We start from the raw sequence: 25,301 nt of genomic DNA, 5'->3' as shown, positions 1-25,301 counted from the left end.
GAAAGAAGCTGTGGTTGCAGGACTGTGTAAGGCCCCAGGGATCTTCTGAACACGTGAATCTTGTGCTTCCATCTTCCCAGTCAATAGGAATCTCCTGGCGTTGGTGGATAATAAACAGCTTGCATTTAATCCCTAAGATCCCACACAAAGTAAGGTAATGGCTGCATGCTGCCTCCTTCGGTGACTCCTCGGCCTTTTCAAACAGGCCTAGAGAGAGAATGGAATGGCAAGGCCTGGCTTTGTGTGGGTAGCCTTAAATGCGACGCTATTATTTCATTACTGAGTAGCACAACAGCAGTAGGTAAGAAATAATCCTGCCTTCTTCCATCGTCGCTGTAGTGTAAAGATGCTGAGGCAGCAGACTCCTGAATATTCTGTTGTGGTGACTGCCAGGGGTTTGTTAATTTACATCTTCCCATTTGTGTATCATCTGGCATTCTTGGAAACTGCGGAGATTACTCAGAAGTGCTGGGGCTGCAGAAAGCAGCGTGCTTAGCTACATGTCGTCTTTTGAGCAGGGAGAGTGGCAGAGTGATAATGTGGAGCCGTGCGCTGGAATTAGTGGCAGATTTATTTGCATATACCCATGTGTGTGCGTATAAGCGCAGCTATCAGAGGAATATTGCCGAACTCAGACCTTCCGTGCGAAAACTCTAAAGGTTTTAAGAAGCTTAAATCCTTCTAAATGAAAATTATACAAGGAAAGGGTAGATTTGTCTTGTAGATGGAGATTCAGAATAAAGACTGCTTCGTCTGTGCCTGGTCTTTAACATAGTGCTTTACATGCCTGAATCTTCCTTCCACTGGCTTTATTCCTTTCAAGTTCTTACGCGGTGCCCTCGCCACCTTCTTTTCTGACCTTCCTCCTTAAAGCGCTTCTGCATATAAAAGGATAAGTGGAATGATTCTTGTAACTGTAGGCTGTGAGCCCGGCGCTGATACCAGGTATGATCCTGAGAAAGCTGCCACAGACGTGGCCAAAGGACGGAAACATAATTAACATTTGTCAATGCAGTGGCATTAAATTAATGATTTTTTTTTTTCTGGAAAAGGGAGGTAGGTAATAACATGAAAGAGAGAACGATGGCATTGTCTTAGTCTCTTTGACAGCATGAAATAGTGCCATACGTTTTGTAGCCCAGACTGTACTGTCAGTCCAAAGCAATGATGATCCAGGAGCTGTTGTCTGGCAGGATGTTCCCTTTGGGACAGCACGTGTTCTTACGTGTGACAATTTCAGGGGGAGTGCTGGAGTGGGCCTGCTTTATCGAGCAGTTAAGAGAAGAATTTCAATAGGAAACAACACATGCAGAGCATACATGTGAGGTAATGCGGACTGAAAGGGTTGGAGAGTAGTAACATGTAATTGGAAAATGAGAATTCCGGTGCAAAGCTGTAAGTAGTGGTGTGGTCAATGCAAGGAAAAATTGTTTTATGGCTGGAAAGCAATTACAGTCTGTCTGAGTGTGATCAGACTGTGAAAGGTTCAGGAAAATCCCTGGTGTTCTTTGGCACGCATCAGGTACCCGTGTTTAGCTGCTGGCCCCTTGATCTGTAGGTTCCTTGATCAGGGACCTTATCTCGTGTGTACAAAGCCATGGTCATGGTACAAAAATGTGTTTCCTGCTAGGCCAGTTTAAAGAAACAGAATATTAGTTGTCTGTGTAAAAATGTAAAAAAAAAAAAATAAAAAAAAATCATAACAACCTGCGTTTCTGAGTGAGGCTAAATAAGAAAATCTTCAGTCTGCTACTGAATTCCTTTTTAGTTTCTTCCTAATTCTGTGTGTCCTCTTTTCCCCTGCAGGAAGAAAATCTGGGAAACTTGATCCACGAAACAGAGTCTTTCTTTAAAACGAGAGACAAGGAATACCAAGAGACAATAGGGCAGATAGAGGTGAGGAAGGTGTTCACGCCAATATGAGTTGTTTCTAATGGACACAAACGCACGCAGTGTTCTGGTCCGGTGTACACATAGAGGAAAGCTGGAATGTCTATATGTCTAAGAATGGGAAGGCGTTTTCCTTTGACACACCCTTGTGATTTTTCCTAAATACCGTTCCCTAAACAGCACTGCTACTGAGTAAGTGTAAATCTTTAGCTGGTAGAGAGACAACCTTCAGAACAAAGAATAAAAATGCACTGTTGTTCTGTTTTCCCCGTTTGTCTGGCGTATCCACCGTCACACTGGGAAAGGCTTTACAAGACATGGCCTTGGAGGTTGCCAGACACAACAGCTGTAGCTTCTCCAAGCCTTTGCCCTGCCTGGAATATGCTTTCATTAATTACTGCATGTTGACAAACAAGATGCCAAGCAGCAGAAAAGAAATTGAGAGCTGCTTAAAAACACTGTTGAGCTCTGATTAAAATGCACTTTATAAGCTGATGAGTACATTGGTATAAGCTGCTGAATAAATACCACACTGAGGTTAAGCATATATTGTGTGGGTGTTTTGGGTTGGCTCCGGGCAGCTTTACCATCCCCACCAGTATGTACAGTGGAGGGAGGCTGGGAGAAGCTGCTACCAACTCACCCGAAGCTGATTATTTCCTCTTATTTCTTACAGCTGGAATTGGCCACGGCCAAGAGTGACATGAATCGCCACCTTCATGAATATATGGAAATGTGCAGTATGAAAAGAGGCCTGGATGTACAAATGGAAACCTGTCGTAGGCTTATCAAAGGCTCAGCTGACAGGTAATCAGATATTACCACTCTGCCTGCAGTGCTTCAAGAATTTAATTTGCTCTTGTTTCCTGCCAAGTTGTTTTAAAGGCAATAGTATCATTTTGTCCTAAAGCTTTGTCCTTTAGATAATCCTGAATTGTTCAGGGTCATGTCTCAGTCTTAAAAGGAACCCTGTAACAGAGTACAAGTTCCTACACACAGTAACGCTTTTAAGGATTGGACACATACTGGCAAAAACAGGGGTGTCACCAATAGACTGGCTGGTATAAATGGAATTACCTCATTTCTAACCTGGACGGACACTTAGTGTCATAGACCTAGAACTCTTACAACAAACCAACGCCCAGATTCAAACTTGACTCTGGGTTTGTATGAAGAGCTTGGGTTTCAATCTTCTCCTGTGTTAAAAACCCATTTATATACTGCAAGGGATTTTTATTGTCTTTTGCTCACCCCCAGTACACACCCTGGCTTAAAAGAATAAGAAGAGAAACTTTTTTTTGAGTTTTCAAGACTGTATGTATTAAGGATGATGAAAATCTCTGTAGGATTTTCATTGGACTTAATTTCTATTTCCCCATCTGTAAACCCAGGGCAGCTTTTATGTTTGTGTAGGAGATGGCCAGGATGGGGTCCCAGCACACGGGATGCTGAAGTTTACTCTGATATTTACTGTAAACCCAAATTTTAATGTTAATAAAGGATATTTTAATTGTTCTGGGGAGTGAAAGTGACCACTTTATTTAAAAGTTTCTTTTATTTCTTCTGTCACTGATATTTAAATTTTTGCCTAAACCTTTCTCTGAATTTTTCCTACAGAAATTCTCCATCTCCCAGCTCTGTAGCCAGCAGCGACTCAGGAAACACAGATGAAATTCAGGATGAGTTGGACAGAGAGACGGATGTGGAGCCCATGGTCAGCTGATACGTAGTGGGAGCATTCCAGTGAAAGGGAAGATACAAGAAAAGATTAAAAAACAATACTCTGATGGGGGAAAAAAAAAACAACAAAAGAAACAAAAGACTTGTAAGCCCTTGCACAGGGTTTCTAAGGACTCATTCCTACACGCATCCCCACCCCACCCAAGGATTGGTGCTGTAAATTTCTATTGTTATACAAATCATTAATGCAGAGTCCTGTAAGAAAACATGGTGTTTTAATTGTGCCTTTGCCCCAAGCTGAGCCACTTTGAGCTCCAGTGGAATATTAATAGCAGGTGTTTTTATAAAAAAAAAAAAATATTATTTAAAAAAAAAAATAATAATCTGGTAGCAGCAGAGAATGGTGCTGCAAAGGCTCTGGGTATTTCAATAAGCTTCTGGTTTTATTGAACTGCTGCACTGATTGGCAAAAAGAATGCTGGCAAAATGAGAAGCGAACCCAAGGCAATTATGGTACAATTACCAATGTCTGGCACAAAAAGAGAATGCCTCCAAATTGAACTGTAAACATTTAAAAATAATAGCGGGCTTAGAGACAGCTTTTAGGATTAAGCAGTTATACAATATTATAAGGAATGCCTTCGTTCCATCCTTTTTGGGGTGAAGGAGCCTTTGAGATGTATGCAAGTTTCTGCTGGACTCCAGAATCTGAAGCAGCGGGTCTCAGCTCGGTGGCAAAGTGGGTGGAGGAAGGAAGGTTCCCTGGGGTGGGACTATCACTGATAAAATACTATGCAAAAATCAAAACAAACAAAAAAAAAAAAAGCTCGCCTTATTTATATGGAATGTTTGGTCCCTGCTGGGCTACAGTTATCTCTTGGGGAAAGGAAAGCTAAAAACACATTTGCACATGTTAGTTATCTGTAGAGCTTCTTTTGAGGAGGAATGTCGTATTACAATGCCTTTGTTTCCCGGTGATTGGATTAAGAGGGGAATCAGCCCTTCAGTTCGTGTTGGTTTGTGTTTTCTTGTTTTCAGGATATTTTGTTGTTGTTGTTTAAACCATAGCATTTTTTAGATTTTACTTTGCTGACAGGGAGATAACTCCATTTTATGCTGCTTTCATGATGTTTAGAGTGGGAGAGTTGAAGCATCAGGATAAACTGACATGCGGTGGGATAGATGGAGGTTTGAGACACGCCGTTGGGAGAGGTCCAGACCACTGCTCTTGAGAAAAGCTGAACATCAGAAAATACTGTAATCCTTTTTAGGGCGCAGTAAAATGAATCCCAAACTACTGCTGCCCTGGAATTAGGGAAGAAGAGCCATGTGCTTTCTCTGTGAGAAAGTGAGAAGACCTGGGCTTTGTCAACCTTTCTGTATTTTTACGCAGGAGAAAGCAGTGTCAAAAGTCACATCGCTTGGTGGTATTTGAGGAAACTCTGGCATCGTCAAGCTGTTTGTGGTTATTAATGGGAATTGTAGCACCTCAGCCAGGTAAAAACAGGGTATAAACCTCAGCCAATAATTTTTTGTTTGTTTTTTTAGTCTAAGGTTGACAGTGTAGTTAATACTGCCTAAAGGTAACTGTGTAGTTCACTAGCAGTTGCAAGACTTGGAGTAAATACCAAATGTATTTTTTTTTTCCTGCCAGGAAGCTTAGAAACTGCTATGTAGGAGCAGTGCTAGGACTGGACAGGGAAATACCCGGTTTAAGCACCCTCCCAGTGTTATGGAAAGGTAAGCTGGCCGATCTTTTTAGCTTCCTGAGTATTTTTTCCAAGCCTCTCCTTACATATTGATTGGAAATCAGCGGGGCTGCATTGTAAGCGTACAGCCAGAATAGATCAGCGTGGATTTCTTCCAAAAAGAGCACAAGTGTCTCAGCAAATGGGCGTTTCTGGGCAGAAATACCTCTGCAGAGGGGCAGGACCTCGGGGGGTTTCTGCTCCCACTGCGACTGTGGGGACAGTAATGTCTTCTCCAGTCTCCTGTGCTGCTCTCCTGGAGTTCCATCGCTGTTCAGCTCCGTCCCCTGCTTGGACACTATGGTGCTTTTAGTCCCCATGAATCAAACGGGCTCCCTGTGCTTTTCAGAGCAGGGAAGAGAACCGCTGGTCCGTCGGGATGCATAATGTGGAGGCCACCATCCACAAGTGATGGCTTCTGTCCAACAAAATAGATCCAAGGATATTCCTGTGGTTTCCTTACTGATTGGAATACTCAGCGCAGTTATTCACAGAGGAGCCAGCAAATCCTCGGTTCCTGTGGTTGTGGGGTAGGGGCTTTTCCAAAGGTTCATCACGTAGACGTAGATAGCTTTTCTCCGGAAAAGAAACCTTATTCCAAAGTGCTCATTCCTATGATTTCTAAGGTGGCCAAAGTGGTGAAGGTCATGTTCACTAGGGCTGCAAGTCAGGGGGTGGGAGGGTGGGGAGCAAGAGATGTGATATTTTTCCGAGGGGGCTGGGACTGCATGTTTTCAGTTAAGTACTCTTAAGGATTTTTCAAGCCTGTATGAACTTGAGCTGCTAATCCATAGTTTCTCACCAGGCTGAGAAAGGATCTGCCAAAGCCGAATGTCGGTGATGCTTTAGTGACTTTGGTGGAGGTGTTGTTGAAGCATCTTCTCACACGGCGAATCGGCCTCCTCGGGGGCTGTCGTTCAGCTCTCCTCAATTCTGAAATGCTCTTTGGGACTGGAGAAACTGAGCCATTTTAACAGCCGTCCAACTTAGCTGCTGGTTGGGTTTTGTTTTCTTTAAAGCTCAGTGTCCTGGTAGGAAAAAAAGGCTGAGTCTTCTTGAAACTAGTAGCTGGTATGTTGAGGGCAGGGAAGAATACCCTCAGTTCGACAGCGAGAGCCAAGTGAGGAAGCAGAAATTTGCTGTGGAAAGAAGCTAATTGTAACCTCCGGTTTATCTCAGAGCCATAATTACGAGGAGCATCTGTAATAGGGCTGCGTTTGTTGGTAAGTGTAAGGGATGTGGGTCTGTAGTAGAAGGGATAGAAATAATGTGTACGACGGTGATGTGTATGAGGGTAAATTACCGTGGTTGTTGGTGTCTGTTTCTTATAACCATATGTAATCCATTTTTAAAGAAGAAAAGGTGTTTTCATACTCGGGATTGGGGGTTTATTTTCCTTTAGGCTGTACAGGACTCGGCGGATCGACCCCTCGGGAGTTAGGAGGGTTGGTCCTGGGTGTAGTTTCCCTACGAGGTCTTTGGGTTAGTGTCACACGATGCTGCTGCTTGAGCTGACAGTGGTCCCCTTCCGTTCGCGTATCACCACTCTGGAGAAACCAGATCAAAAGCTGGCCAGAAAAAAAGAAAAATTGTGAAAATGCTGGAAATGATTTTGATGACCTCTTCCGTTTTTCCTTTGTAAAGCTGTAAATACTTTCTTTTTGTTTTCTATTCTTAAGGTGGTGTCATATTGACACTTTTTTAGACTTACAATCAGAAAATCCTCCTCATTGTTTCTCATTTTTTAAAAGGGGGTTTCAAGGAAGCAAATTTTTTTGCTTGTTCGCCGTGTAATAATAAGATCAAATTCCTAAAATGGGTTTGTACAAAACAAATGTTTTCACTAAACAAATGGCGGTTGCTTTTGTGGATGCATGTTGTTCCAAAATGTCCAAAGAATAATGTGGTACAAACAGTTTTTTTTTTTTTCAAAGACTTAGTAATTATTGTATTAGTTCACACAACGAAAAAAACAAAATTCTTTAAAAAAAGAAAAAAAAAAGTGTCTGTGGGGGGGAATGTAACAAAACTCATCTAAGCTAAATGTGTAATCTATTTATAAAAAACACAGTATATATTCTATTTTTATTAGAGGTTTTTAAAGTGCAAACAGAACTCTGTTAGCAAATGCGATAATTCCCTTGTAAAGTATCTTCTGCTCTGATGGGACTCCCAAATTCTCCGACGGTGTCAAGGGACAAGGTGGAAACAATCCAAGGGGTCCGGCCGGCTGCGAGGCACTCGCCCGTCGCTTCCTTGGGGCAAGCGAAACAGGTGAACTGCAGAGTTAGTGCTGTTTCCCCTGTTTATTTGCCTTTTTTTCCCTTCCCCCCCACCCCTGATTGCGAGGAATTCTGCTGCGGAGGGGAAGGACCTCCGTTTGCTCCCCTAAAAACCGGGGGTGATAGCAGCACCCTTAAAATCCGCCCCAAAGCGAGCTTTGTCTTCTACCTGGTTAGAAGATAAATTATGTTTATCTGCACCGGTATAAATTGGAATTAATTTGATGAAACAAACCAATAGATGAGAATTGGGCCTGAATACAGACCTAAAGCTGCATCTAATACGAGATTATTATTTATTTATTTTTCGCATAACCATCCCCGCCAGCAAAAACACAAGCGGGGTCACGGGTCCGAGGTCAGCTGAGGAAAAGCCCCGACGACCGGTGGGTGCTCCCAGCCCCAGCTCCGATTTCCTGACGTTTCCCTTCTGTTTCCCTTGGCTCCGGGGGAAAAAAAAAAAAAACCAAAACCAAACCAACCCACGGGATAATGTTTGTGTTGGAGCGCGCGAGGAAGGGAATTGCAATACCGGGAAGTCCTTAATTGTATTTAACGTTTGAGAGTGCTTCGTTGTAGAGCTGAATGTTTAAAGCACGATATACCACAGCAGAATTAAGAACCAATTAGTGCTTCCGTGGTGTAATAACACCCTGCTGAGGATTTTCCACATGTTGCTTCGGGACTTCTGGTTGTTTTTTATTCTTTTGCACTGGTCCAGGGCTTGGTTGCAGGGGAACACGCAGGTTTTAAAAAGGTTTGCCTTCAGTGTTAAGTCACCCAAATGCTTGATTTTTAAGCTTTCAGTAGAATGTAACTTCTGTCAGTTGTGAGTTTTAAACGAGAAAAGCGATTGCCGCTCGTGGCGACACGTAGTAATTAATCATGGTGTTAATAATGCGGGTTTTAGAGGTGAACTCCGAACACTCCCTGCCAAATTCTGAATTCAGCCCTTGCCATCCCCTTTGTGGCGAGGGGAGCACTGAAGTCTTTGGCAGAGTAGTGAAAAAACCACTTGATTATATTGGGGGGGTTTTTTTGTCTGTTTTTGTGTGTAGTTCAGTGCGTCTTCAGACCCTTCCGCGCTCGCGGGAGCCTTTCAGAGCTTCTCTTTTGAAGAAGCAGCAAATTGTGTTTGAGAAGTGCGTATGTGATGCTTCTGGAAATCGCGGATTCCCTCCCGATTTGAGGCGCTCCAACAGCGAAGCGCTCGGGTGAGCAGAGGGGGTGCTCGTAGGTCTGGTTGGGCTCCATCTTTGGAGGAAATAATGACATTAACGCTTCAAACAACCCCTGAGGTGGCTTCGGACCCGTGTCCTCTCGCTGGCGGAACACCCCGGTGCCGCCGTGCCACAAACCGTGCCCGAGCTGACCATCCCTGCCCAGATTTCATCCCAAATCCTAAAATTTCTTTATTAGAGAGCGTCGAGGGTGATGAAAAGCTCGGTCGCTAGTACACGCTTCTGGTGTAACGTTGGTTTCACCAAAAGAGACGCCCGATTCGGTCCTTAAAACACCTTCCCCTGCGGCTCAAGTGTACGTAGCCAAGTTCTGCCAAAAATGATTATTTATTATTTAATGCGTTTGAAGCGGAGGGTACCGAGGACTCTCTCCCCACGCTGTGTCGCTTCTTGTCGGTTCCTCTTAGGTCATGTCACAATTTCTTTTATACACATTTAAAACAGACTACTGATGGGTGTGGAAATGAACCTGTTTACCGTACTGGTGTAAATATTGTGCTTTATATTCTGTATATTAGCTTCTTTTAAAGAAAAAGAAGAAATAACAAAAAAAAAAAAACACACACACGCAAAAAAAAAAAAAAAAAAAAAAAGACTGAACTGATGCTGCGATTTGATCTCGGGTTGAGGAAAGGCCGAAGGATGAACCAGCTCCGGAGTCGAGAAGTAAATGGATTTTTTTTCCTCTGTTGGGGGCTGGGAATTTGCAGCAGACCCAATGGTCTCCCGGACCATCAAAGGCTTCGGAAATTGAATCCACTTGAGCCGGAGGGGGGACCACGACGACACCGAGAAACGCCGGCAGCCAGAGCCAGAAGCGTTCGGGCTCCTCCGAGTTCCACCGGATTATCTCCATTTTCCTTTTTTTTAGTGCCAAAACCAACCCCGCCGACCCCTTCCAGCTCCGCTCTCCGGCTCCCATCCCTCCATCCATCCATCCCAGTGCCACTCCGGAGTGGGTCATCCTTCGGCCCCCGGCGGTTGCCTCTCTGCGTGCGGGAGCTGCTGGACGGACACGGGTCACGGTCGTGCTCTGGTTCCAAGGAAAAAAAAAAAACCAAACAAAAAAAAACAAAAACCCTATAAAATAAATACCAAACTCCTGGTTAAAATGTCTGTGTGTGATCATTCGTGGGTGGGAAAATGTCTTTAAAGCAAAAGCTGCTTGTGCGTCTGGATCTGAGGAGCGGGGGAAAACCTTCCTCCCTCCCTGGAGCGCCAGCCCAGGGGCGAGCAGCGGCTTTGGGGTGAAAATTAGGGATTTTGGGTGCCCCTAAAAATTAGGGCCTTTCACCTGCCACTCTTCAAGCGCTTTTTAAAATCCTTTCTGGACACAAAAATGCCAGTACTGTACTGCCCCTGTACTCAGCACCGGTGAGGCCACACCTGGAGTATTGTGTCCAGTTTTGGGCACCTCAATCCAAGAGAGATACGGAGGTGCTGGAGCGGGTGCAGAGGAGGGCAACGGAGCTGGGGAAGGGCCTGGAAAACAAATCCTATGAAGAGCGGTTGAAGGAGCTGGGACTGTTTAGTGTGAGGAAGAGGAGGCTGAGGGGAGACCTCATCACTCTCTACAGCTACTTGAACGGACACTGTAGAGAGGTTGGTGCTGGTCTCTTCTCACAGGTAATTAATGACAGAACGAGAGGGAATGGCTTCAAGCTCCAGCAGGGTAGGTTTAGACTGAACATTAGGAAAGAATTTTTCACAGGAAGAGTGGTCGGGCATTGGAACAGGCTGCCCAGGGAGGGGGTTGAGTCACCATCCCTGGATGTGTTTAAGAGCCGTTTAGATGTGGTGCTGGGGGATATGGTGTAGGGGAGAACTTTGTAGAGTGGGGCAGATGGTTGGACTCGATGATCCCAAGGGTCTCTTCCAACCTGGATGATTCTATGATTCTATGAAAATACCCCCTGCGAAACCCCGCCTCCTCCTGGCCCCTCGCCGCTATCCCAAACCCCCCATTTTGGGTTTAAATCCCTTTTATTTTTAATTTTTTTCTTTAATTCCTCGGGGGCCCGGAGCAGCCCCTTCAGCCGCCGTGTTTCTCTCTTCCCCCCGCAGGTCCGCTCCCGGAGCCGCCGCCGAGCCCGCACCCCCCGCCGGCCCCGCGCACCCCCCGCCGCCTCCGCCTCATTCCGGTCGGTGCTGCTTTTTTTTTTTTTTATCTAATTTTCTCCCTTTATTAATTATTTTTAGCTCCTTCCGGCGCCCCGCCCCTTCCCACGTGCCCGGGCGAAACCACCGCCGGGGGGGGGACACACACAAAGGGACACCCCACTCCCACCCCGGGGGACACACACAGACACGTCCCGCAGCCCCGCGCCCAGAGGGGTGGGAGGGGGGGATGGACACACGCTGCGGGACCAACCCGCTTCCCTCCCTCTTTATTTATGTCTTTTTTTTAATTTAATATTTAATTGCACGGTGGTGTCCCGCCCCCCCCCACACACCCCCCCCCACACACCCCCCCCACCCCCTCTCCGCGCGTTGGGCGCGGCCGCGGGGCGGGGGAGCGCGGCGGGGCCGGGATGTGGCGGGCGCTGCGCGGGCTGCGGGGCGGCGGGTGAGTGCCCGGGGGTCCCCTTCCCCGGGGGAGGGGGGGTACACACACACACACACACACACACACACACACACACACACACTCACCCCCCCTCCAACGAACCACCACCCCCCATCCACCCCCTGCCCAGAAAACACCCCAAAAACCCCCTTCTCGCAGCGTTCCCACGCGTGGCGGGGCGTTGCGGGTGGGAGAGCCTCACCGGGACCCCTCCGCTGCGCCTTGCCCTTTGCTTGCCCCTTCCCCCGCTGCACCCCAACCCACCGCAGGCGCTTCCTCCCCTTCTTTATACTCACCCCCCCGCCTTTCCCCCTTTTTCCTTCTTTTATTACCCTTCCCCCCCTTCCCTCCTTTTATTCCACTTCCCCCCCTTTTTTCCCTCTTCTCCCCCTTCCCTTCCCATTTTTACCCCTCCCTTTTCCCCGTATTTTTTCCCGTCTCTCTCCCTTTCCCCCTTTTTTTCCTCCCTTATTCCCTCCCTTTCTTTCCCCCCTTATTCCCCCCCTTTCTTTTCCCCCTTATTCCCCCCCTTTCTCCCCCCTTATTCCCCCTCTTTTCCCCCTCTTTTTCCCCCCCTTTCTCCCCTCTTTTTTCCCCCTGTCCTCCCTTTCCCCCCCTCCTTTTTTTCCCCTTTTTCCCCTTTTTTGGGGCAATACTGCTGAGATGGGCACTTTATCTCTCCCGCGGGGTTGGGAAATGCAGGCCCTGGAGGTGCCAAGGTCCAGGCGCTCGCTGGAGCGGGCAGAGCCCGGCTTTTGCCCCCGCACCGTGGACTTTGCCAGGATCTGGCAGCTCATCGAGGTGTTGGAGCGAACCGGATCGATTCACAGCCTGCCTATCCACCTATCCCTTTGTAATTCCTTTTCCAGCACCTTTTTCCTAAGCGAGGAGAAGGGCTAGTCCTGGCTCAGTTCCCGGCTCCGGCATTATCGTGGGGCGCGGGCGCGATGGCCGGGGCGTGCTTGGCTGGTTTGGGCGGAGAGCGTGGATACAGGGATGCAAACACGTGTTGTGTGGAGGAGGTTGGGGCGTGGAGGGAAGGAGGAAGCCGGGGAGGATTTCAGTGTCTCTTTTTCTCCTCTCCCCAGGCGGAGATGGCGGCACCGCTCGGCCATCGAGGTGACCAACGAGCCCATCCTCGAGTTTAAGCCGGGGAGCCCCGAGCGAGCAGCGCTTCAGAAGGTACCACTGCAGGGGATTGGGATTTTGGGGGATCTTTAAGGTCCCAGTTTGTGCTTCTGGTGCTGTTGGGCAGCCCCTGGCTCTTTCCCGGTGGGGGGACGCCCCGTCCTGCCTAGTCCAGCTCCTTCCCTTTGGGGAGTTGGAGTTGTAGCTCCTGTCCTCATCCCCGTCCCGTCCCCCCGTTCCCAGGGATGGAAGGAAGCCTGTCCCCTGGTTTCCCGTTGCTGGTGGGGTTGGAGGGGGAGGATGGATGGAGCTGGGGGGCGGCTGGTGGAGGTCTGGGTGTGCAGCTCCCACCGCGCTGCTCTCCTCCTCTCCCTTAGGCGCTCGCCGACCTGAAGGGCAAGACAGAGGCCATCCCCTGCGTGGTCGGGGGAGAAGAGGTGTGGACATCGACGGTGCGGTACCAGCTGTCGGTGAGTTTGGGGGAAAAACAAGTGAAAACAGAGCAGAGGGATTGTACCCAGCGGGAGAGAGGAGGGAGATTTGTCAGACTGATAACGACAGAGGCTTTTCTTCTCTTTTCAGCCATTTAACCATGCGCACAAGGTGGCCAAGTACTGCTACGCCGACAAGGTGGGTGCACCTCACAGCCCTCCCTGACAGTGTTTTCGGGGGGAGGCAGCAGCATTTTGCCTGGATTTAGTGAACTTTATCCCACGGCGGGGTTACGAGGCTTGTGGCGTGATGCGCTTTGAGCTTGGCGGTGAGAAGTCTGGAGGACACACAAATCGCTGCTCGGGTTGTGAGCAGGGAGGCTCCGGGGGCAGGTGTTGCCTTTCCAAGTCCCGGGGTTCCTGGGACAAATCAGAAAGGTGCAAATTCGGGGTTGCGATGGGAAGGTGGCTACCGTGGCTTGTGCTTGGGGCTGGGTGGCCCCTCGCTTTCCCCTCCCACCCTGGTGGTGGGTTCCTCCTTGCTACCTTTCCCCTTTTCTTCCGCAGGAGCTCATTAACAAAGCCATTAACGCCGCCTTGGCAGCGAGGAAGGAATGGGACCTGAAACCTGTCCAGGAGCGGGCGCAGATCTTCCTGAAGGCGGCTGACATGCTGAGCGGCCCCAGGAGAGCAGAGGTGCTGGCCAAAACCATGATCGGGCAGGTAAGCGGGATGCGGGATTGACCTGGGGGGTATCTTGGGGTGAACGGGAGGGAATTTGGGGAGCCGGGAGTCGGGGAAGCAGGGCAGGAAGAGCTGCCACGGTATTTTATCCTAGAATCACAGAATCATTCAGGTTGGAAAAGACCCTTGGGATCATCGAGTCCAACCATCAACCCTACTCTACAAAGTTCTCCCCGACGCCATATCCCCCAACACCACATCTAAACGGCTCTTAATTTTGTGGCGGTGGGAATGGCTGTAGCGTTGGAATTACGAGGGGATACGGACTGATCCTTGCCTCGTTGCTGAGAAAGAAGGGGAGTAAGGCTGGGAGTCCTCAGGCTTCATGGGAACAGGATCAGCTGATGTGGGGGGCTGCGATTGTCGGGGTTTCCCCTTGCGAAGCGCCCCAGTAGCCCTGGCTTTCCCAGGGGAGGCTCTAAGGGGCTGTGGGGGGACACGGCTGGATGCGATGTCCCCTGGCCCAGGCACGGGCTGCCTTTGCCTGCCGCTCGGTGCGACGGAGAGGTGGCAGGACGGGGGCTTGCAGGAGGACACGGCTTTCGGAAGGGAGCACGTGGTCTGCGTGAGAGAGACAACGCACGAACCGTGTCTGGAGGGGCCGTGCCGCACCGCTGCGGCTCACGGCTGCCGCATTCCCCCCACCCCCGGACCCTCCCCCGAGTGCTTTTATCTGACGTGACCTCTCCCGGCAGGGTAAAACCGTCATCCAGGCGGAAATCGATGCTGCGGCGGAGCTGATTGACTTCTTCCGCTTCAATGCCAAGTACGCCCTGGAGCTGGAGCACAGCCAGCCCCTCAGCGTGGACATCAGCACCAACAGCATGGTCTACCGGGGGCTGGAGGTGAGGAGAGAAGGCTTGGGGCTGCCCCCCAGCTTACACAGCCCCCTTTTTTTGCCCCGAGCTGTGGTATCGCGCCACGGTGAGAGGAGTCACCGCGCTCCCACCGGTCTTTTTCCTTTCCCACCCGCAGGGTTTCGTGGCGGCCGTCTCTCCCTTCAACTTCACGGCCATCGGTGGCAACCTGGCGGGGGCTCCGGCCTTGATGGTGAGTGGCGTGGTGGGGCTCGAGGAGAGCCAGGGATGGAGAGGACAGTGCAGAGGAAGGCTGGGAAGGGGACCCGGTCTCTCTGAGGGTGCCATTTGCCTGGTCTGGGATCCACAAGGAGCAAATTCAGCCCCCCTGAATCAATAGGACGCACCTGGGGTTCTGCTTCCCTTGGTCCCCTTGAATTCAATCAACTGTAATTAGTCTCAGATGTCTCCAATTACAAAAAGGCTGGGTTTTAGACCTATCCACTGATGGACAGGTGTGATAGGGGAAGCGTTGGAAAAAAACCTGCCCAAACCTGCTCTTTTGGGGTTTTTATTCTGAAGTAAGGTGTCCTTTCGCTCCGAGGCTGGGTTTTAGAGAAGGTGCGGGTGGGGAGGGAGGGGAGGTGAGAAATAGAGCGGGGTTTTGTTTTCCCGCGTGGTGCTTGCCCTGTGAGCGCGGCTGCAGGGCGCTGTCGCCACAGGGACGTGTAATCGGTTTGTAATTAATTGCTCGGGTTCATCTCGGATGACGCTTTTTGGGTACAGCCGGTGTGTTCAGGGCGAAGGTAGGAGAGAACGGGTCGTGGCTCTGGCATTTAGCGCTCAACTGGGAGACCCGAGGTCCTGGCAGACACGAAAGGTGATCCCAAAAGTCAAAGTATCGGTAAACAGCATTTCTCTGTGTCCCACCCCAAGGTGCCATCGAGCACAGGGAGCACCTGCCTTTGCAGGGTGGGATTTGGGGAGAGGCTGTCGTAACTTGATGAATTTGGGCCAGGATTAATTAATTTATTGTTGCACCGGAAAGAAAACCCACAAAATTGTCCTAAGCTCTTTACTAATTAGGCTCAGATTTGATGCTGGCACCAAAGACGGTCCCTCCAGCAGCAGCGTCCGGTGTTGGAGGCGGAAGAGGCTGCGATGAGGGAGAACACCAAGCTTTTAATTTGAGGATGCTACGTTTTAAAGCCGTTTTCAAGGCGAAGCCCTTGAACCTGTCGGTTTTGTCGTGGAGGAGTGGGGAAAAGGAAGGAAGAGAGCTGGGAAGTTTTTTGGGGGAGGGAGGTGTTTCCCTCCCACACCAAGATCTGAGGAAGGTCCTCGGCTTTGGGGCACTGGGTGATAAACTCATTCCAGAGCGGACAAACCCTGCTGGGCTGGGACAAGCCCGTACTGGCAGGGCTGGGTGGATGGTACTGGGTGTCCTGCGGTGCATCCAGCTCTCCCTCCTTGTGTGTGATGGTGAATTCCCACCGGGATGCTGCGGTGCCAGGAAACTCCCCTCCTCACCTGGGCCTGGGGCAGGAAGGAGCCAGGGCATCAGCGGGTGACTTGAAAAGCTCAGCGGCAGGTGGTACCTGGAATTAAATTTAGGAGAAAATGGTGCTTAATGAGTGGATATTAATTAGAGCCCCTGTGTTTTAGTCACCACAGTGCGCTTCCCGGGGGATTAAACATTGCTCTTGCCTAAATAGCTGGGGAGATCGACGCGGTTAATGCCATTGTGGCATCGGGAGCGGGGATTTCCTTAGGACCGGGGCAGTTTCCGCACCGGGATCCGGGCTGCCGGGCGTCCTGTCTCCCACCGTGGCCCAACTCAGATTTCCCAGTTACTTGGAGACTTTTTGCAGAGTGTGCTTTTCTTTTCTCCCCGTCGGGAGTGGAAGGATTGGACTGGGGGGGGGGGGGCAGGTAGGAGCTTTGCCCGCACCACGAATCCCTGGAAGGCAGGTGCCTGGTTGAAACAAGAGTCCAAAAAATTCCCCCTCCTGCTCCCCCCCCCCCGCACCCGGGGGTGTGTGACCCTGTTGCACGGTGGTGGCCAAGCGGCGTGACAGTGACACGGGGGCGGTCACTGGACCCCCGCGGCTGCGCCCGGGGCCGAAGGGAGGGCGGTGGCAGGGAGCCAAAGGGGTGGCTGCCGCCGCCAGCGTTTTAGGGCCGTGTTTTTCCAGCCGGCTTGTGCCGTTTGCTTGTGCCCGGTTAATCCGGGCGTGAGGTTTTATTTCACTGCTTTGGCGCAAACACCAGCCGGGCGCAAAGCCGGTGACAGCGAGTGACACAGCTCAGTGTCCTCAGAGCGTCTCTTAGCGGCGCCGTCCCATTTCCCGAGACAGAAAACAGGTCCGCGTTCCGTGGCTTCTCTTTAGGGAAGGCAAAACTCTGTGCCCCCGGCGAGGGAGGGTGTGAAAGGGGGGGGATTTTCTCTGCTTTCAGGGCAATCACACTCCTTTTCAAAACCAATGTTCGGGGTGACACACAGGTGTGACTCACCCGAAGGTGCCATTGCTCCCATCCCAGCCACTGTGGGCTGCGGGACAGAGTTTTGCAGAGCATTCAAGTGTGGCTGGAGGCCGGGCCCGGAGAGTGGTGGTGAATGGAGTGAAGTCCAGTTGGCGACCGGTCACGAGTGGTGTCCCACAGGGCTCGGTACTGGGGCCGGTTCTCTTCAACATCTTTATCAATGATCTGGACGAGGGGATCGAGTGCACCCTCAGCAAATTTGCAGATGACACCAAGTTGGGTGGGAGTGTTGATCTGCTGGAGGGTAGAGAGGCTTTGCAGAGGGATCTGGGCAGGCTGGATCGATGGGCTGAGACCAACGGGATGAGGTTCAATAAGGCCAAGTGCTGGGTCCTGCCCTTGGGTCACAACAACCCCAGGCAGCGCTACAGGCTGGGGGCAGAGTGGCTGGAGCTGCCCGGCAGAAAAGGACCTGGGGGTGTTGGTGGACTGTGGGCTGAACATGAGCCAGCAGTGTGCCCAGGTGGCCAAAAAGGCCAACAGCATCCTGGCCTGGATCAAGAACAGCGTGGTGAGTAGGACCTGAGAGGTGATCGTCCCCCTGTACTCGGCACTGGTGAGACCCCACCTCGAGTACTGTGTCCAGTTTTGGGCCCCCTACCACAGGAAAGACATTGAGATGCTGGAGCGGGTCCAGAGAAGGGCAACGGAGCTGGTGAGGGGTCTGGAGCACAAGTCTTGTGAGGAGCGGCTGAGGGAGCTGGGGGTGTTCAGCCTGGAGAAAAGGAGGCTGAGGGGAGACCTTCTCGCTCTCTGCAACTCCCTGAAAGGAGGGGGTAGCCGGGGGGGGTCGGTCTCTTCTCCCAAGTTACAGATGGTAGGACAAGGGGTAATGGCCTCAAGTTACGCCAGGGGAAGTTCAGGTTAGATATTAGGAAATATTTCTTTACTGAAAGGGTTATCAGGCATTGGAATGGGCTGCCCAGGGAGATGGTTGAGGCACCATCCCTGGAGGTATTCAAGAGAGGAGTTGACATGGTGCTCGGGGATATGGATTAGTGTTGGGTGGTGTGGTGGGGTGTGTGTGGGTTGTGTGTGGTGGGTTGTGTGTGTGTGGTGGGGTTTTTTTGGGTTTTTTTTGTTTTGTTTTGTTTTGTTTTTCATTGGTTGGACTAGATGATCTTAAAGGGTCCCTTCCAACCTAGGTGATTCTGTGATTCTGTGATTCTGTTTCATCCCTGCCTTTGGGCTGAAGCCTTCCCTCCTGCCCTGACTTTCTCCTCCCCCCGCCAGGGAAACGTGGTGCTGTGGAAGCCCAGCGACACTGCCCTGCTCTCCAGCTACGCCGTCTACAAGATCCTCCTCGAAGCCGGGCTCCCTCCCAACGTCGTGCAGTTTGTTCCGGCGGATGGGCCCGTCTTTGGAGACACCGTCACGAGCTCCGAGCACTTCTGCGGGCTCAATTTCACCGGCAGCGTGCCGTAGGTTGGGGAGGGGAGCGGTGGAGGGGGGGGAAGAGGGACGAGGAGCCGCTGGCTGAGACGATGCTGGTGCTCGTCTGCCGGCCCTTTGAACACGTAGGACAGCGTTGAGCAGGGTGGCAGGCAGACAACTGGCCATCCTTACATGACGTAATTAAGATAGGGTTTTAAAACTGATTTTAAAAGTGGCCAACCAGGTTTTCTTGCTGCAGGGAGCGCATTGAATAGCAGGGTGTTTCTGTTGCCAAACTCAAGTCACGGAGAATGGATGAAGTTCCATGTGACGCTGCCCTGTCACCCAGGGGTGCCGTGGTTTGGCTTAACGACCCGCGTTAGGCTGGCAGAGCGATGCCAGCTCCAGGTAGATTTGCAGACACGTGCTCTGCCCGTGTGCCGGGGGGTGTTAGTGACGCCAAGGGCCCCGGCAGCCCGTAACGGGCTATTAAACCCAGGGACCCCGCTCTGGCGGCGAAGGACATGGTCTGATGAGCATCGGGCTTTAAAGGTGGGAAGCTCATAAATTAGTATTAGTGGCTGTGCCTCCTGGTGGGAGGTTATTAGCATTTTTATTGTTTTGCAGCCAAGGGGTTTGTCACAGTAAGGACCAAAAGGAGATTAACGGAAACTTCTGCTGGGTGCTGGCTCCTGTGTCTTCCCTGTGACACTGCAACAGTTTCTTATTCTTAAAACCGGGGGGTTGTTGTGTAGTGCCATTGCTTGGGGACCGGGGGTCTCTTTCTCAGCTGGCATCTCCTCTTCTGCATCCCTTCTTTTGGGCATCCCTTCTTTTGGGGAGGTTTGCAGGGGTTTGCTGGGGTCCCCTTCAGCAGAGCACGTCACCCACATGTACCTTTTCCAAGTGCCACCCCTGTGCGAAGGCGAGAGTGCACTAACCAGCTCCTCCTTTCTCTTCCAGGACTTTCAAGCGCCTCTGGAAGCAGGTATCCGAAAACCTGGATCGCTACCGCAATTTCCCACGCCTGGCTGGAGGTAACTGCCACCTCTGACACCTTTTTTTTTTGGGGGGGGGGGGGGGAGAGGAGGCCATACAGGGCTGGGGAGGGGGGATCAGTTTCTCCCCTGCTTGGGGGGGAAACTAAAGTGATGGCCAGGATTCCTCTGCTTGTGAGCAGAGCAAATGACAGAGTGAAATGTGTCCTGTCCGCCCGCAGTGGCAGCAGCAAAAGGCTTGGATGCGCTGGGTATTTGGAGGAGCTTATGCCACCAGCACGGGATGGGCTTTTATGGCAGGGAGCTGGCACTTGGGCGGGAGGCAGTGACACTCTGGGATCGCAGAGATTCCACGCAAAGTTTGGGAACGCGGGTCGGTCCCTTTTCCATTGGTTTTGTCAGCCTGCTCCAGCTCTGGGGTTGTGCTCCCTGGGGTGGTGGCACTGTCCCTGTTCCCCGCGGAACCAGGCAGGGCCAGCTGAGCCCCTTTCAAGGGACTTGGCCGTAGCTTGTGCTTTTCGGAGGCGGCGCAGCCCTGACTAACCCTTACTCACCCCTTTTCCTCCCTTCTCCGGCACCAGAGTGCGGCGGGAAGAACTTCCACCTGGTGCACAGCTCTGCCGACGTGGCCAGCGTGGTGAACGGGACCCTGCGCTCGGCCTTCGAGTACGGCGGCCAAAAATGCTCGGCTTGTTCCCGCCTCTACGCCCCGGACTCGCTGTGGCCCCAGATCAAAGAGAAACTGCTGGAGGAGCACGGGAAGATCAAAGTGGGAGACGTGAGCGGAGCTGCCGGGCTGCTGAAGGGCTTTGCGGCTCAGCGGGTGGTTGATGGGATTAGAGACTGCGGTAACTGGCTACTAATTCCTATTGAACCGAGCTTTTTATCCACTGGTTCTCCCCACCACCGCCCCTCCGTCCCTGTTTCCCCCCCCCCCATCTTTTTTTTTAGTGATTAGAAATTAACTTGTAGCCAGCGTCTGCAGGAAGGATTGTGTAAGTCGCTGAACGCTGCAGACTAATTGAAAAGGGGTAGCTTGTGTCCTCGAACAGAGGTGTGGTTGGGGGCGGGGGGGAGAGAAGCGTTATTTGGGGAATTTCAGCTCTTCCGAATTTCAGAGTTAGCATTTTGGCACAGTATGTACTTATTTTGCTTCTTTTCTGCCTTCCCACAGCCCGCCCAGGACTTCGGGACGTTCTTCTCTGCAGTGATTGATGACAAGGTGAGCTCGCCTCTCCTGCTGCCGCCGGTGCAAGAAGGTGACACCACCAGGCCGGCATTAAGCGTCAGGTTAAATGGTTTTATTACAGCAAAGGATGAGCACCAGTGGTTAGTTAGAGCTGATTATCAGCCGCCTTTTCCTCCCTGCTGCAGTATCGCATGCCTTAGTCACTGCCCCTCTTGAAAAGTGGGTTATTTTGCGGAGAAGTTCTCTCAGACGTAGTGTTCAGGGTGCCCCAGACTGTACGCCAGGGGAAGTTCAGGTTAGATATTAGGAAATATTTCTTTACTGAAAGGGTTATCAGGCATTGGAATGGGCTGCCCAGGGAGGTGGTTGAGGCACCATCCCTGGAGGTATTCGAGAGAGGAGTTGACATGGTGCTCGGGGATATGGATTAGTGTTGGGTGGTGTGGCGGGGTGTGTGGGGGGTGTGTGGGTTTTTTTGTTTTTTTTTTTTGGTTTCTTGGTTTTTTTTCATTGGTTGGACTAGATGATCTTAAAGGGTCCCTTCCAACCTAGGTGATTCTGTATTTCCAGCTCCCACCCCTCCCTCTGAGCTGGAAATACAAAGAGCAGCGGAGCCCTGAAAGGGATTGTCCAAACCTTCCTTTTACACCCCCCCGAACCCACATTCTTTTTTTTTTTTTATTATTATTTCTCTTTTCTCAGTCTTTTGCCCGGATAAAGAAGTGGATTGAGCACGCCAAGAAGTCGTCCAACCTCACCATCCTGGCCGGAGGCGGCTGCGACGACAGCGTGGGCTACTTCGTCCAGCCCTGCATCGTGGAGAGCAAAGACCCGCGGGATCCCATCATGAAGGAGGTGAGGGCAGCCCGCGGGGAGGTGGCAGGAACGGTGCGAAAGGGGCTGTAGGTCCCCGTCCTCGGGTCTCTGCGGGGCACATGGAGATGGTTTGTACAGTAAGTTGGTGCAGGGATGTCCCTCTTCATCGGTGGTTTAGCTGAAGCTAAAACTGAAGCACCCACCGCTTATTGTTTTGGAGCCTGTCCGTCCCCCCCCCCCGAGTGCTTTTATGATTATTTTTATTTATTTTTTTTTGCCGTGCAGGAAATTTTTGGCCCAATCCTCACGGTGTACGTCTACCCCGAGAAGCGGTACAAGGAGGTGCTGGAGCTCATCGACACCACGACGCCCTACGGCCTCACGGGGGCGCTCTTCGCCCAGGAGAAGTAAGAGCCGAAACCCACCGCTGCCTGGCAGCATCCCCAGCCGGGAAAGATGCTTTTCCCCTTCCCTCCCTTCTCTCCCCATCCCTGCCCTGCACGGGGGGGGCGGAGGAAGAAGGAAAGCAGAAAGCAAGCATTTCCCGCAACGCTTATGCCGCTGAGGAGGGAAGGGCTGAGAAACCACCTTAGATTCATCCCTAAAAGTGCTTTTTTTTTTTTGGCACAAAACCAAAAGGTGACATTTGCAGCACACAGGATGGTGCACACACACACACACACACACACACACAGACACCCCCACCCACCCACCCACCCACCCCAAACCCTCTCAAGCAGGAGGAGGGCGAAGAGCAGTGTCACCCCAAAGAGGGACCATCCTTAAGTTTAATCACCTTCATTTTGTAACAATAAAATGTCAAAAGAGAAAAAAACCTGAAAGAAAACAAAATTGGAATAATTTTTGGAACGGGTTGCCCAGAGAAGCTGTGGCTGCCCCATCCCTGGAGGGGTTCAAGGCCAGGTTGGAGGGGGCTTTGAGGGACCTGGTGTGGTGGGAGGTGTCCCTGCCCAGGGCAGGGGGTGGCACTGGGGGGGCTTTAAGGTCCCTTCCAACCCAAACCGTTCTGTGATTCTATGTGTTAAACAACACGCAGTCCTGGAAACGTGCGCAAAGAAAGACAGAGAGGCTTTTTTCATTATTTTAATTGCTGTAGAAGGGTAGAGGCCTCAGTGCCAGGTTTTGCCGTTGCGTCGTCGCGGTCGCAGCTGTTTCTCTCCCTCCTTTAGGAGCATCATCGACGAAGCCAGGAGCCTCCTGCGCAACGCGGCCGGCAATTTCTACATCAACGATAAATCGACAGGTGCCGTCGTGGCTCAGCAGCCCTTCGGAGGCTCCCGCATCTCAGGTGAGACCAGAACCTCCTCTCTGGAGCCAGCCCTTACCTGCATTCCCCCTCCGGGCAGGTCCCCGTCCTCCATCTCCCGGTCATTGGCGCTTTTTTGTCATCCCCCCCCCCTTGGGAAACAGGCACCAACGACAAACCTGGTGGCCCCCACTACATCCTGCGCTGGACGTCGCCCCAGGCCATCAAAGAAACGCACGTGCCGCTGAGGGACTGGCGCTACGCCTACATGCAGTGATGCCTTCTCCCGGCCCCGCACCTCAACTACTGATCCGCAACGCACAGAGTGGCTTGGCTGCTACAACCTTAAAAAAAAAAAAAAAAAAAAACACCAAAAAAACAAAAAGAAAGCACTTAAATCTACTGATCTCTAACCTGAGGAGCTTAGGTTTTATTTTTAAAGTAAAAAATTCTATTATTAAATTGTTAACTCAAAGAAAGAGTCCTTGTGGGTTTCTTAGTCGTGAATGTTTAGTTAGTTAATTAAGGGGTGGTTGGAGGTGAGGCTGTAGGACATACCTGGACCCCACTTTCCCTTTTCCTCCCATTTTGTCTGTCCCGAGCGGTCCAGTGCTGGAATTAGAGCAGGAGATGGGCATTAAAAGGCTGGCCCTGTCCCACTCACCTGTAAAGAGCCATGTCCTTTCCTTCCCTGTCCCCAAGGCCTCCATTCCCCAGCGGAGCCTGAGCTGCACCGGCAGAAATCACTGGAGGGTCCGGGCTGCGTGTCCCAGCCTTCCCGGGAGGTGCGGGAGCCAGGCTGGTTTTAAACCAGAGATCAATCCAGTGGGAGCACCGAGCCATATTTTCTCCCCGTTCCCCAGCAAGAGCGAAGACTCCTACGGACCCAAAGGGTTCCGTTGCAGGAAGAGAAGGTGGCAGAGGGTGTGTGTTGTGCCAGGAGAGGGTGGCTCCGACGGCGGTGCTGCTTAGAAATGTCTCACCCCTCTGAAGCCAAGGGCCAGGGTTACCTGCACGTTACCTTGCAAAGGGTCTCAGGATGCGCTCAGGCAGGTGGAGCAGCAACACTCACCTTGGTTCATCTCTGGTGGTGAAGCCAGCCCATCTCTGGTGCTTCCCATCGCTGGTCATCGGCTGCTTCCACTGCTCCAATCCCTGGAAACATTCCAGGCCAGGTTGGACAGGGCTCTGAGCATCCTGGGCTGGTTGAAGACGTCCCTGCTCGTGGCAGGAGGGTTGGACTAGATGGTCTTTAAAGGTCCCTTCCAACCCCAACTATTCCATGATTCCAAGTCTGTTGGAAGGAACAAAACAAATCCTATGAAGAGCGGTTGAAGGAGCTGGGACTGTTTAGTGTGAGGAAGAGGAGGCTGAGGGGAGACCTCATCACTCTCTACAACTACTTGAAAGGACACTGTAGAGAGGTTGGTGCTGGTCTCTTCTCACAGGTAATTAATGACAGAACGAGAGGGAATGGCTTCAAGCTCCAGCAGGGCAGGTTTAGACTGAACGTTAGGAAAGAATTTTTCACAGAAAGAGTGGTCGGGCATTGGAACAGGCTGCCCAGGGAGGGGGTTGAGTCACCATCCCTGGATGTGTTTAAGAGCCGTTTAGATGTGGTGTTGGGGGATATGGTGTAGGGGAGAATTTTGTAGAGCGGGGCAGATGGTTGGACTCGATGATCCCAAGGGTCTCTTCCAACCTGTATGATTCTATGATTCTATGATTCTAAGGAAGTGGAAGAGATGGTTCAATAATAGGCAAGCTCCTGCACAAGCTGCGTGGGTGGATGCCTCATCCCTTGGCCCCCCCAGAAGGGATTTAAGTATCGGCAGGAGGTGCTGGGACAGCAGCGGGAGGTCTACACCCAGTAGAGCAAGATGCATTTCCCTGTTGTGCTGTGTCCAGGATCCCCCTCCCATCCCGGGAGCTGCTCTCTGACACAGATCCCTCTCCGAGGCTCTGCGAGCTGCCAAATTAAGCAGTTTAATTAGTTCTGACCTTTGTTGCTGTGACCCACGCGGGCTCCGCCGCACCATCAGCCGGGTCTCGGGGATGGCTCCTGCACCGCAAACAGGAAAAGGGCTGAGACACAGAGTCCTGCATCCTTCCAGGGGCTTTAGAAACGCACACATCTGTAACACCCACAATTAATACCTGTTCAATTATCGGGATTTGCAGAGTGTGTGGATAACCCCGTTAGGGCTGGTGTAATAAGCATTAAATACTGATCGTGCCCACGCCTGGGCGGGTGTTTAGCGCGTGGGTCATGAACAAGTTGCATTAACACCCGTGAATCCTGGTTCAACTGAGAAAATTTGCAATAAAATAAAAGACAAAAAAAAAAAAAACAAAAAACCAACAACAACCCAACTTTGTGTCCTTTTATGACTTAGTTCTTCAAATTGTTGCCAAATAAAAACCAAGATCGAGCGTGCAGTCCGTGCCTTTAGCGCGTGCGACGTGATAGGAAGATGGAAACCATAAGGCAGTGCCCCAAAAAACCGCTGCTTCTGCTGTTGCTGTTCATCCCAGCAGCTCCCTTCAGGTTCCGTACCCAACTGCGGGTGCTCCCCTTCACACTGTTGCACCCAATGCCAACCAAG

At 51.3% G+C, this 25,301-nt stretch overlaps 2 protein-coding genes across 2 annotated transcripts in view; both read left to right on the top strand.

Moving 5' to 3' along the window:
- Positions 1-3,915, top strand: part of IFFO2 (intermediate filament family orphan 2) — a 37,364-nt gene extending 33,449 nt beyond the window's left edge. Inside the window, exons 7-9 of the mRNA XM_074161570.1 lie at positions 1,807-1,896; positions 2,567-2,697; positions 3,508-3,915. Of these exons, the coding sequence (XP_074017671.1) occupies positions 1,807-1,896; positions 2,567-2,697; positions 3,508-3,613 (327 nt within the window). The 3' untranslated portion in view covers positions 3,614-3,915. The remainder of the gene's footprint in view (positions 1-1,806; positions 1,897-2,566; positions 2,698-3,507) is intronic.
- A 7,428-nt stretch (positions 3,916-11,343) lies between these two features.
- Positions 11,344-23,167, top strand: ALDH4A1 (aldehyde dehydrogenase 4 family member A1). Its single transcript, XM_074161803.1, has 15 exons — positions 11,344-11,407; positions 12,496-12,589; positions 12,913-13,005; positions 13,118-13,165; positions 13,534-13,689; positions 14,406-14,555; positions 14,686-14,760; positions 18,285-18,472; positions 19,389-19,462; positions 20,005-20,201; positions 20,598-20,645; positions 21,315-21,467; positions 21,714-21,835; positions 22,619-22,737; positions 22,860-23,167. The coding sequence occupies exons 1-15, from the start codon at positions 11,373-11,375 to the stop codon at positions 22,970-22,972; spliced, it is 1,665 nt and encodes a 554-aa protein (XP_074017904.1). The 5' UTR covers positions 11,344-11,372; the 3' UTR covers positions 22,973-23,167.
- Positions 23,168-25,301: the final 2,134 nt, after the last annotated feature.

The sequence above is a fragment of the Numenius arquata genome, chromosome 20, assembly GCF_964106895.1.
Source record: "Numenius arquata chromosome 20, bNumArq3.hap1.1, whole genome shotgun sequence".
In the NCBI taxonomy this organism is placed as follows: domain Eukaryota; kingdom Metazoa; phylum Chordata; class Aves; order Charadriiformes; family Scolopacidae; genus Numenius; species Numenius arquata.
Note: the sequence above shows the minus strand (reverse complement) of the source record. Positions and strands in the feature narration are given on the sequence as shown.